Source organism: Salvia miltiorrhiza, chromosome 7, assembly GCF_028751815.1.
Source record: "Salvia miltiorrhiza cultivar Shanhuang (shh) chromosome 7, IMPLAD_Smil_shh, whole genome shotgun sequence".
In the NCBI taxonomy this organism is placed as follows: domain Eukaryota; kingdom Viridiplantae; phylum Streptophyta; class Magnoliopsida; order Lamiales; family Lamiaceae; genus Salvia; species Salvia miltiorrhiza.
This window is the reverse complement of record NC_080393.1, coordinates 12,388,761-12,401,827: the sequence shown is the minus strand read 5'-3', so window position 1 is coordinate 12,401,827 and position 13,067 is coordinate 12,388,761. Positions and strand designations below refer to the sequence as shown.

General features: G+C 34.8%; 1 protein-coding gene across 2 annotated transcripts; it reads right to left on the bottom strand.

Moving 5' to 3' along the window:
- Window positions 1-2,627: 2,627 nt before the first annotated feature.
- Window positions 2,628-5,454, bottom strand: LOC130992629 (E3 ubiquitin-protein ligase RSL1-like). 2 transcript variants are annotated; one of them, XM_057917345.1, is made up of 2 exons: window positions 4,317-5,454; window positions 2,628-3,812 (listed from the first exon to the last, which is right to left on the bottom strand). In XM_057917345.1, exon 2 carries the CDS (start codon window positions 3,688-3,690, stop codon window positions 2,839-2,841), a length of 852 nt encoding a protein of 283 aa, XP_057773328.1. In that variant the 5' UTR covers window positions 3,691-3,812; window positions 4,317-5,454; the 3' UTR covers window positions 2,628-2,838. The 2 variants fall into 2 exon arrangements, with proteins under 2 accessions (XP_057773328.1, XP_057773327.1); XM_057917344.1 differs by having other exon boundaries at window positions 2,628-3,674; window positions 5,019-5,454.
- Window positions 5,455-13,067: the final 7,613 nt, after the last annotated feature.

Here is a 13,067-nt window from a genome sequence, read left to right as displayed (position 1 = left end):
AGTTGAATTAATGGAAATTATATGTTCAGTGTTATTTTAATTAGGCACACACGCACACAGTCACACACTCACACACTCACACACACTCCATCTCTCTCGGCCCCTCTCTTTCGCCGGACCAGTACACGGCGGGTGGCGCCGGCGAACGCCGCCTTGTCGGCCCCTCTCCGTGCTTCCCCTGTCCTCTCTCTCCCTTCCCTCTCTCCCTTTCTCCATCTCTTTCTTCGTTTTGGCAGAAAAGGGAACGCCAGCGGATCTGCCGCCATGCCCTCACCGGCGTCGAGCAGTCACCAGATTCATAATTTAAATTACCAGATTCACCGGCGTCGAGCAGTCACCAGATTCACCAAATTACCAAACCAAAAAACAAGATCTAAATTCACCAAATTCACCAAAAAACAAGATCTAAATTCACCAAATTCACCGGCGTCGGAGCCCTAAATCCTTCGTCCTCCAGCGCCACCGGGCTCCGTCGTCGGCCAGCTCGATTCACCAGCAAAACCCACAAACCAAAAATCGAAACAAAAGCCACAAACAAAATCAAAACAAAACCCACAAAAATCGAAATTCAGTTATTGAAGACGAGACCTACACATCCCAAACCTACAAAAAAAATTCGAACTCCACCGCCGCTGCTTCGTCGCTGCTATTCACCGGTGAGATGAGGCGGTGGAGACATGGGGGAAAAGACAGTGGAGGCGTCGTGCAGAGGAGGGAGAAGGCGGCGTGCAGAGAGGGGGAGCCGGTGGAGACGTCGCACAGAGGAGCGAGAAGGTGGTGTGCAGAGGGGGGAGACGGGCACCGGCGTCGCACAGAGAGGCCGGCGGCCGGAACCCAAGAAAGCCGACGAGAGAGAGGAGGTTTCAGGTGGAACGTGAGAGAGAGAGGTTCAGATTTTGAAAACATTTTCAAGTCCCTAAACTCGTTTAAGAGTAATTAGCGAATATATTAATGCTTAAATGCCCCCTGATTTTTTCCAAAAAAGGAAATGTGCCATGTAGGTTGGGACAGCCCAAAAAGGAATACGTGTCATGAATAATGGGACGGAGGGAGTATGTTTTTATTTTAGCCTACCCATATATATATATATATATATATATATATATATATATATATATATATATATATATATATATATATATAAGGGGAGGGCTAGAATAAAAACACTCTTAAGTGTATAAAATATAAATGATTTTATGCCCTTAGATCATCAAGATCTACGGTTGATTCGTAACCCTGTTGGATGAATTCGTGGTCCTGAGTTCGAATCCCAAAGGTAGCAAAAAATTATTTTTCACAATTCGTAACCATGTTTGATGAATTCGTAACCCTATTGAATAAAATTCGTACATTAAAAAACGTTTATATTTATATTTTAAGAAGTGTTTTTACCGTAGCCCTCCCATATATATATATATATATATATATATATATATCATTCATATATAAATTACTAAAAACTAAAAAGGGTATAATAGATCAATTAAATTTTGTAAAATACGAATTTTTTTATAATAGGTATAGATTCGTTGTAAAAGTAAATAGTAATATTCTTATGTATATAATGATTCTAATTTATATATATCATTAATTAATAATCTTAAAAATATAATAAAAATGAGGAAAAAGGTAAGATAAATTAAAAATGAAATAAGGTGTGGAAAATGATAAGTGCGATAGAGTATCCATTTGGTGTCTTATTTCTAGCAGTACACTCGGTGACACAAGCACAACATGGATATTTTGGTATATCAATGTTGCAATTATAAAAAAACATAAAAATGTTTTCGTATATCAATATCGTTTCTTTTCCAGCTTACATTTATTATCTAGAAACTATATATGTTGTCGTGCACTGCGTTTGAGTAAAGACCTTTTATCTCATGAGATATAAAGCATTGAAAAAAAAAAGTAAGTTGTCGTGCAGTATCCAAATAGTCAGTCAATATGCTATCGTGGCTCGATCGCCACTTGACATATGCATGTTCAAATATTAATATAACAATATCATCAAATTATTTCTCACAGCCACAGGAGATCTCATCAAACCAGAACCATACAATCAACATGTTTGAGCACCTGGAAATACAGAAAATGATGAATATTTTGTGGAAGTGCAATGAATTCTTTTTTAGACAATTATTAAAATAAAGAGCGTGTATATGCCCATACCATTTATGAGCATTTCTTGTAAATATTACTTCACGTTACTACGTTAGTATCTTTTTATATTTTTAAAGCATCATAAATAAGTAATTTATACTCCATATTTGATGACTTCAGTCACAATCTATGAGGTATAAGAAAAAAAATTAAATTTATAAATTATAATGCTGAAGAGGACATAAATGGTGTGGCATATCAGTCTTACCTTCGCCAAAAAGATTAGCCCAATTTGCTACACAAAATTATTATGTACTCATAGCTTCTAACTATTTTGTTTTAGGGTACAGTAGCAAAGATTCTCATTTAAAGAGTCGAAGTGTCACTCCCTTAAAACGAAAAAAAGAAAAAACATCGAGAGAGAGAGAGAGTTGAAGTGCTTATACAATCTTTCTCAAAACTAATTGTTTTTTTCTATTTGTTAAAAAAGCAAATTAATCAAGCATTTGATGAAAAACTGTGGATTAGAGGTCAGAAAGAAGAAGCTGGATTAGAGGTCAATGTGTAGGAGAAACTGTACGTACAAGAAATTAAACAGCTCAAGCTAGGAGGAGATTCCTAATTCTTGCAAACATATGTCTAAACATCTAAACATAATAACTCTTGCCTTGAAGCATCTACACTAATAAAGACCAATAAACATATATACAGAGCAGAAGCCACGGCTCCGTGCATCTACGATTTCCGGCGGCAGCTGCCGTGAGAATCCGACCATTTGGCTCCACATCTGTAGCAGAACTCGTATTTGCACCTACAAGTAATGTGCACGCAGCCTTCTGTTTTCTCCACATACATCTTGCACTTGGGGCACTTCTGCCAGCTCTTCTTCTTCGCGAGTTCCTTCACTATCTTGTCCACTTTCCCTCCCTTCTTCGCATATAGCTTCTGGAACTCCTTGCACGTGAAATCCACGTGCCAAGGGACGCGACACTGTGCACAGAACCACCTGCTGCACACCAGGCATCTTAGCTTCTCAAAGGCATCCCCATGATCATTCACGAGCAGAGCTGAGCAGTCACGGAAAGGGCAGTACAGTTTCTGAGATTCAGGGATGAGTGACATGCAGAGGGACTCGTCCCACTGAACAAGGGCTTCATCGGAAATCATTAGCCTACAAGCATCAAAGTCAAGTACAGCGTTGCAGCCTGGTGCAGGGCAGGCTATGTCTCTCACTTTATCTTGGATCTTTGCTACAACATGGCTGGTTGTGCATTCGTAACAGAAGGAGTGGTCACACGTCTCATTCGCGAACATCAGCCAGCTCTCTTTGTTTTCCAAACATATTCCACAGAAGCTTTGGTATGAATCCTCAGCAATCTCAGGCTTCGTCACTCCTTTGTAGACGTTAGGTTCTTGCACAGATGAAGATGGAATATTTTCCAACTCTGAAGTGAAAAATGAGGCTATCAGTGTTTCTTGGAACTGAAGTTCCTCAGCGTAATCAGCATCACCAATTGTCAATGCATCTTCGTAAGCAACATCTAGGCCTCTCGTGATTCCTCCAGAGTATGCTGAGATAGGAAACATATAGGGATCACCTCATTGTGTGAAAAAGAAACACTAATGCTTGAGCAAGTGGTAAAATACGAGTCTACTAACTCGCAAGCTAAGGTAAAACGAGAACCACCTGTAATGTATAGCAGGGGACCCTACATATAAATTTTCAACCAAAGAGAACGCACCCTTAGGGCCTGTTTGATATGGGTTTATAGGTAGGATAAATTAAATTAATACAGATTAGTGTGATGTTTGATATCATGTGCAGTTAATATGGTCAACTCCTACTTAATCCTACTTCTCCATGCTATTTTGTGGGATTAACCCATACTAATAATCCGCCCACCCCCCTCGGATAAATTTAATACTGAGAAGTTGGATAAAAATTCTGCTACCCTGTCTCACGCATATCGATGCAAATGCCCAAGTAATGGTGGACACACATGATATTTTTAAAATTATGTGAGGATAGTTTTGGTATTAGATAATATAATCCAACATAATCCTATGGATATCAAACATAATATAGGATTAAGTAGCCATGATATCAAACACCCATGAAATAATATAAATCCACACTAATCCACACTAATTTCTCAAGATAATTTTAATCCTAATCAATCATAAATTGCAAATCAAACGGCCCCTTAGTTTACATGCTTAAACCTTCATAAGCTGCCTCCTCTATCTCGTCATGGCACTCCGGGCAAACCTACTACGTAGTGTTACTCAACTAGCAAACGGGCTAGCCACAGATGGAAAAACTGATTGTTGTATGTGTAGAATACAAACGCATAAACACAGAAGACATCTATTGAAAGCATCCCGTGCTCAAACAAAGAAACACAAAACAAGAATCATTTGTAGTTTTAAACAAGCCTGATTAATGATAAACTCCCACATCAAAGGGAATTTCCCTTGCGATATAAGGTTCTCACACCTAATCATAGTGTTAGATATTAACTGGTGAGCTACATAGAACTAATCATGAGTTGCAAGTTTATTACAACTAATTGATAACATATCATCTCAATCACACTGAAAACTCCATCTACATAAAAACCATAAATCGAATCAAGAACAAATCAATTCATCGCCACAGCTTCAATAGGTAATAAACACACACATACAAAATGAAAAATGAAGCAATATCAGAAAATGCAGTGAATTCCCCAAAACTGTGAAAATGCAAAAAATTGGACCATGACCTAAAGATAATTAACGATTTAAATAATCACCACAAACATATCTAAATTTCTAAAACGTAATTAACTAACGGTCCAATTTCTTCTCAAAAATCATTTGCATGTGATTTCCTTCCATCAATATGAAATCAAAACATCGGCAAAAACTTTTACCGTTATCCACGATAGGGCCCACGCGTCTCTCCGGAGAGGGGGCGTTGACGAGGGGCGCCGAATCGGCGGCGCGAATGAAGGGTTTATTGATTTTTCTGAAGTAGAGAAATATCCATGCAGGCAGAGTGATTGCGAGAAAAGTGCCGGCGGAGTACATTACGAAGGAGACGATTGAAGAGCCGGAGTCCGACCGGAGAAAGGTGGAGAGGTGGTGGTATGTGGAAACAAAGGCTTCGAAAGTGGCCGGGATTAGGCCGGAAAATTTAAGGGCCGATGGCCACTTGAGTGTCACCGAAATCATAATCAGCGTTGGATGAGATGCAATTCCAGTGCAGCATTATTGGTGATAAATATAGTTTTGTATTCATTTTATTTAATAATCATTCGCACTAATATTCTACAGTCAACATACGTTGCGCGTATCACATATCTATCTATTTATAAATATATAATACTACTAATATCAGAACCGATCACCTACCCACCGTGGGCAAGCATAACGTGCCCACCATTGATGTGGCAATTTTAATTAGGAAAGATAATTAATAAATCTTACTCTAATTAAAATTATCTTACTATAATTATAATTGCCACATCATGGTGGGTACGTTATACATGCCCACGGTGGGTAGGTGATCGTTTCTGCTACTAATATATATGTGCAAGCTATAGTAACGATTCTCTATTCCATACAATTCGATTCTTAATTTTCTTAATTTTATTTTTTATCCTCTTAATTACAAATAGTATTATTTTCAATAATCTATCTATAATCAAATATATAATAGCAATATATGTTTAAGCTACAACAATGATTCTCTATCCTATCTCACAATCTCGTACGATTCTATTATTAATTTTCTAAATTTCATTTTTTGTCCTCTTAATTACAAATACTATTTTCAATAATTAATTTCATTCATACTATATTAATGATTTCTCTCTTCACTTTATGGAAACATATTTATTACAATTAGATTTTTGTATTATATAAATGATTCAATTTATAATTACTAGATTATATATATATACACACTGCGAAACACATCATAACCATTACATAATGTCAATATGCACAATTGCATATACATTAAGAATTGCACAGACATTATATTGTTGCACAGACGAGAAATTAGCGATGCAAAAAAAGAATTGTTGAATATACGATAAAAGTTTCATGTATAAAATATTAAAAATAATAATTAAAAAAACGATAAGTAATATAAATTCATAAATACCTTCAGTATTCATTGTATATAAATAATTATTTTCACTGACTTCGGTAAGAATTGATATTAAGCGTATGGAAAAATAATGAAGACTTAGAGAAAAAATAAGAGAATAGTAATGTTCAGAGTATTAAGAACAGAAAATAAAAAACCTAGAAAACCAGATGGAACGTGCAACATAAAGATCACTACTAATGAGGCGTGTTTAATTAATTAAGAATATTAGAAATTACTTAACTAACCTTTTAATTATTGAAAAGAGAAAAAAAGGTCCTATCTAATTAATCCCTACTAATGAGGCGTGCTTTTTAAGTGATTAATCTTAACCACTAGATCTAAATTTTAAAAGGCCAAGATTAGTTCCTAGTTCTCATTTTAATAGAGGTTTTTAGTAGAACATCTTCATATATATATATATATATGTGTGTGTGTGTGTGTGTATACATAGAAAGGGATAGTTAGTGTTTAATTAAATGTGGTCACATTCTTTTCGGCACGTAGATTAAGAAATGAATAATTAGTGTTTAATTAAATGTGGTCCATCAAAATTAATGAATTCTTCAACCTAAATTTATCTTCTTCGGCCTAACTTCACTGGCGATGGCAATGACGGCGATGCCGGCGCCGGCGGTCGTTGCTCGCCCCTCACCTTCACAGGCGAACCAACGGCAGGCGAGCTTTGGCGCCCATCAAAACCAGGCTCCGATTTTCAGCCAAAAACCAAAAAAAGGCTTTGATTTTCAACCAAAAACCAAATCAGGCTTCGCATCGTCGCATCACCTTCCTCACCCAAACCAAGCTTCGATTTTAAGCCAAAAACCAAAAAATGAAAGAGGCAACCCAATCAATACTCCTTCACTTACCCCCAAATCGTGGACCCAAGCTTCGATTTTCAGCTGCTCGCCCCAACTAGAGGCCTAGGCCCCCAAATCGATACCCCGCCGCTCGCCCTAATCGAAGCCCTAGGCCTCCAAATCGCGGCCCAAGCTTCCATCCCAACCTGCATCGCAACTCACCTTCCTCTCCGGCGACGGTGACGACATTATAGAGAGAGAGAGAGAGAGGATTGGGAAGGTAAGTTTAAATTAGAATCTTAATTAAATTTAATTTAATGGGTTTAATTAAATCAAATCTTTCCTATTTTAGAAAATGACCACTTTTAATGGGATAAACCAAAATGGAAAGGTGGCCACTTTTATTGGGACGAATGGAGTATATAATAGAAAAATAGATTAGTCCTATGTGGCAAGTTGGCAACACCAAACTTTTGCTTTTTTATTTACCTTAATTCTATAAGTATTTTCATATTTATTCATTCATAGTTTATTTAATAACAATTATACTTATTTTTGTCAAATCTAAAACCCCACATTGATTTTTTACAAAACTTCATCAAATAAAAAAAATATTATAATGAGAATATTTGTATGAGAATATGCATTCATATAGTCATATTGAGCAATGAAACTCAATTTTCGGTCAACCATCTAAAAAAACACAAATTATAGCCATTTTTTATGATTTCGATCCAAAATACCGTTGACCCTGCGGATCTTACTCTACCCAACCCAACCCACCCCGCGTGCAAACTCGAACCCAATCCGCCCTAATTAAGGACAAAACAGTCATAAAATGTAAAAAAAAAAAAAGGCCAAATTTTGTGCTTTTTTAGATGAGAGGTCTAATATTGAGTTTTATTGCTCATATGACTATCTCAAAAAGTTGACTCTATTTCTGTTCTCTCATTTAACAAGGAGTATATTTATTTGAGTAATTACCCTGTAAATACACAAACTTTGTTCACTTTCTAAAATTTAACATGAATTTTAGTTTTCATCCACAAATACATGAACTTAACGTTATTTTTTTTAGTCTGATTTTTAACACCGATAAAGATAAACTCTATTTACTGTTGACGTGGAGGCCGAACTACATGACGTGGATTACGGAATATGCACTTGAATAGAGTAGTTATATTTATTATTGGAGAGTGAATAACATATATGGCATTTCAGTCTTGACATCAACAGTAAATTAGAGTTTTTCTTTGTCGATGTCAAAAATTAGAAAAAATGCTAAATTTGTGTATTTGTAGGCAGAGAATAAAAATCATGTTAAATTTCAAAAAATGAATAAAATTTGTATATTTATAGGCTAATAACCCTATTTTTTTTTTATTGGAATGAATAATTTACCAATTTCAATTTTCAAGTAGTATTATTTGTATAGAATTTGTAGGCAGAAAATAAAAGTCATGTTAAAATTCTAAAAAATAAAACTATCTCTTTGGCCATCAAATTTCTATACAAAATTTCAATTTTCAAGTAGTATTGTTTGTATAGAAATTTGATGGCCAAAGAAATAGTTTTATTTTTTAGAATTTTAACATGACTTTTATACTTCATTTGTCCAAATTTTATATGTTTTTTTTTAAAAAATTTAAAATTGCATTCTTTTATATATAGAATTTTAAAAAAACATATAAAATTTGGGCAAATGAAGTATACGAAAAATATATAATATCTCCAATTCTTAATCATTTTATATATTGAATTTTATCAAATGAAAACTGGTATAAAAATGGTATTTCTATTCTCCACTTAACAAGGAAACCAATCATAATCATGCTATAGTTACTTCAAATATAATTTGGCTAATTAATTAATTGACCAAATAAATAATTATATTTTTTATTGTCAAATTAAATTTAGCCAATATTAATATTTAAGTAGTATTGTTTATACAGAAATTTGATGACCAAATAAATAGTTTTATTTTTTATAATACTTCTTTTTAATAAGGTAAAATAATGCAATTCTGAGATAAAAAAAATTACTTGACTTCTTTTTAAAAGAGATAAAAGAATATAATTTGAGATTTAAAAAAAAAAGAAAAACATAAAAATGAGACAAATGAAGTACTACATATTATCTCCACGTCCTAATTAATTTTTTTATATGAAATTTCATAAAAACGAAAACTTATATGAAAAAAATATATTTATATTCTCTCATGTAACAAGAAAATCAGGCATAATCATGCTACAATTACTTTAAATATTCAATAATTTTTCTTTCATTGTGTTGATTAAAATTTATTAATAATTCAACTAAATTCAAATGTCGCACTCTGTCAGCAAAAAAACAATTCACTTTTACTTTTAAGTATATTTTTTCTTGATTGTAGATTATTATTCATTACTTTGCTATGTTTATCCGCAATCTTATTCCTTAATTATGGGGGGGGGGGGGGGGGAATCAAGAAAAAAATATATGAGATATTAAATTTAGGGTTAATAGCCGGAAAATTCATGAGTTTTTTTTTCATTTTTTGGTTTATATCACAACCCTAAAATTTGACTTTCAAATATATTAATTTGTAATTGGTTTCAAAATTTTCCACAAATTACAAATTCGCTCAAATCAAATCTGATTTGGCAGGCGGAACGTCAACGTGGCAGCCGAAACGCTAATGTGGCAGTTGGAATCACCACACACACACACACACACCTTTCCCTCTCTCTCTCTCTCTCTCTCTCTCTCTCTCTCTCTCTCTCTCTCTCGGCTCCAACGCCACTTCTTCAGTCGGTAGCTTCACCGACCACCACCGTTGCCACTTCTCCAGAGTTGTATTTCCCTCACAATCCTTCCAATTCAAAACGCCACATAGAGCCTCCGCCTCTCACTCTCGTTCATCTCCTACGCCTCTCCCCCACCAACAAAGATCGAGAGGGGATTAGAGCTCAACTTTGGGTGAAGGCGGGGGTGGGGGGACAGTGGTGGCGACGGGGTCGGGGTAAGGGGAAAGGTTCGCCGTGCTGGAGAATTGCCGACAACGAGGGTGGGAAAGTGACAACGGCAGGGTGGCCGAACGGGGAGGGGGATGGTCTGTGGGGATGGGCGGGGAAGGGGGAAAGGTGACACATCAGTTTCTTAATTATTCTTAATTATTTTAGATTTTTTAATTTATATTTTATTCTTAATTATTTTTAATTAAATATAACTTGTTTTTAATTTTTAATAAGATGACGTCGTTTCGTCAAAGAAATAATTTTTAAATAACCTGAAATATGACATGGCATCGCCGGATGAGAACCAAAACGACGTCGTTTAGTTGGGGGCAAAATTATGTCGTTTTAAGCTCCAACCATGCCTCCTAGCCGGAAAACTGATGAGATGTCGCCGGGATCGCCCGCTTGGCGGTGGCAGCCTTGGGTGTACTGCTCGCCGGAGTCAGGGAAAGCCGGATTCAACAAGACAGAGAAGAGCTGACTCGATTTCGAAGGGAAAAGAAGACACTAGGGCACAAATTAGGGAGAGAAGACCTCGGGCACGAAGGAGAGTGGGGAACGTATGGAAACGCGGCGATGGCGCTGGAGTTCGAAGGCCGAGGCGGCAGCGGCGGCTTTGATGGAGAAGTTAGGGCACGAATTGGGAAGGGAAGAATTTATGTTCAATTTGTGAGGCTGAACACGATGAGAGCGGCGGCCGAGCGAGATCGGGTGGCGGCGCCGCGAATAAGGCGCAACCCTAGGCGGCGCAAACCCTAGGAGGTGCGAGGTCTGGAACAGTGTTCATGGAAAGTTTGGAAATGAACCCAAAGTTCATGATTTTTGGCGTAATTAATCCTTAATCTAATTTGGTCAAATGAAATTAATTAAAAAATAATTTATATTAAAATAATTTTATGTGTTATGATAATAGAAATAATATAAAATAATTATAAATGACGGTATAAAATTATTCTTGACGAATTTCGACGGATTTGAAGCTAGTATCAATGTTATGTATTGTTTCTAAATTTATATACAAACACTAAAATCATTATTAAAGTTAAGCGTCATTTTCTATTAGGATGTAAAAAGAAAATTTCTTCTAATGGCCTATTTGTAGTGAAAAAGTGCTTTTTACCTACTTTCACCTAAGTATAACTATTTTAGCAAAAGTTATCAATATAGTTAATAGGTCCCTTACTCTGATTGTTGTTATGGTCATGTGATCTTATCATCGTATATGTCCTTGTTAGAGGAAAAAGGGTCTTGTGACTTGTGAGGGCTAGCAGTATTTTGACGAAAAAATATGGGTGGGGGTTGGAAGTTAATAGGAGAGCTATAAAAATGAGTGAATTAATAAAATATGTATTTGGTTATTGTAAAAGTAATAAAATAGTTATTAAGATGAAAAGGGATAATAAAAAATAGTTATTCTTACAATTTTATTCTTGTTATTATGATAATTTGTAACCATAATGTTTTTTAGTTGTGTATTAACTATATTTTGCCTACAATTCATAATCATAAAATCTTATAATGGTGAATTAAGGACAAATAGTATTTCAAGAAAAATAGCTATTATTTTATTTCTTTCATCTTTATAGCTATTTTTTTTTGTTTTTATAACAGCAAAATGGATATTTTGATATCTTAACTCTACAAAAAAAAAAAAAAAAAAAAAAACTTTTATAGAGTCTTGTTTGAAAAAATCAATGATAAAGTCAATATTTAGAAAGTTAATTTAGGTTAATTTATGTCCCCTCGAGTTACCAAGATTACATCTGAAAATTCAGCGTAACACGTCGTTAGTTATACAGTTCTAATAATGTTGAATGTTATATTGGAAAAGCGTAAATTAGTTTATACTCGTTAGTTCTAATGTTTTAAATATTTATTTGTTACATGAATTTATATCAATTATGAAATCCGCTACAGATACACAAGCCTTTGCTTTCACAATAATGACATGTTACATTATTATTATGCAAACATATCATACCGATCGATAACTACATTTTTTTTTCCCTTTAGTTCGGAGAATAAAAATAACAGTGAGATTTGAACTCTAAATTTTATAGGATTCACAAACAGAAATTTTCACTGTTCAAATGTCCCATTGGGGACACCGATCCAAAACTAATTAAATACCAATAGTAAGATTTTGGTATAGTCAAATGTATATATATATATATATATATATTTTAGAAGTCAAATGTATTATTCCCCCATCCTCCATATTTATGCATATTTGTTCTTGTTGGTACATCCCAAATTTATACATACTTTATTTTTGGGCACTATTCACACATAATTTTTATAATTTTATCCTTTTAACTTACACACAATCTATTTAACAATACCCTCAATGTGGAACTCTTTTTCCATTATCAATACTTTAAACAATTTTTTATTAAAACTCGTGTCATGGTCAATCATACGTAATTACATATTTATAGAGGACCGGGGAAGGGGGGGTATATTTATGGTGTGCTCGATACACTATATAAGCTAAGATTGTTAAATAATCTTTGTTTAATTATATGGGCGTTTGTTAGTGATGAGTAAAAAAATATGCATCTCTTGAAGACCGAATGATTAAAGTCAATCCAACTGTAACAACTTTGTTGATAGCCTAGCAGCCCTGATTTCTCGGGATTCGACCCTATCTTATGACCATCACATATCCGATAAATGAAGATTATCACAAAGATATGGATAAACATGAGGAATTATAGTTCTATTATAAGTCTAAAAGAAGTCTTACTTTTACTAGAATTCTTAGTATTTTGCCTATAAATATGGGCATATATTCATTATTTAGCAACAACTCTGTAATTGTAAACTCCCACCACAAATAGTGAATTATTCCGACCGACCCTACGTGGATGTAGATCTAGATCGAACCACGTAATTTTTTGTGTTCTTTTAGTTTTCTGTTAGGGGCGATATTTTTAGGCACAACTGTTAGCACATACTCCCCCCGTCCACGATATTGTTTTCACTTTTCTCATTTTGATCCGTCCACAATATCATTTCCACTTTCATTTA

Bases quoted from the DNA above. Each gene is read 5' to 3' on its own strand.
- LOC130992629 (XM_057917344.1), bottom strand. From the start codon at position 5,319: ATGATTTCGGTGACACTCAAGTGGCCATCGGCCCTTAAATTTTCCGGC. The intron at 3,675-5,018 runs GTAAAAGTTTTT...TTCCTATCTCAG, and splicing joins GGGCCCTATCGTGGATAACG to CATACTCTGGAGGAATCACG.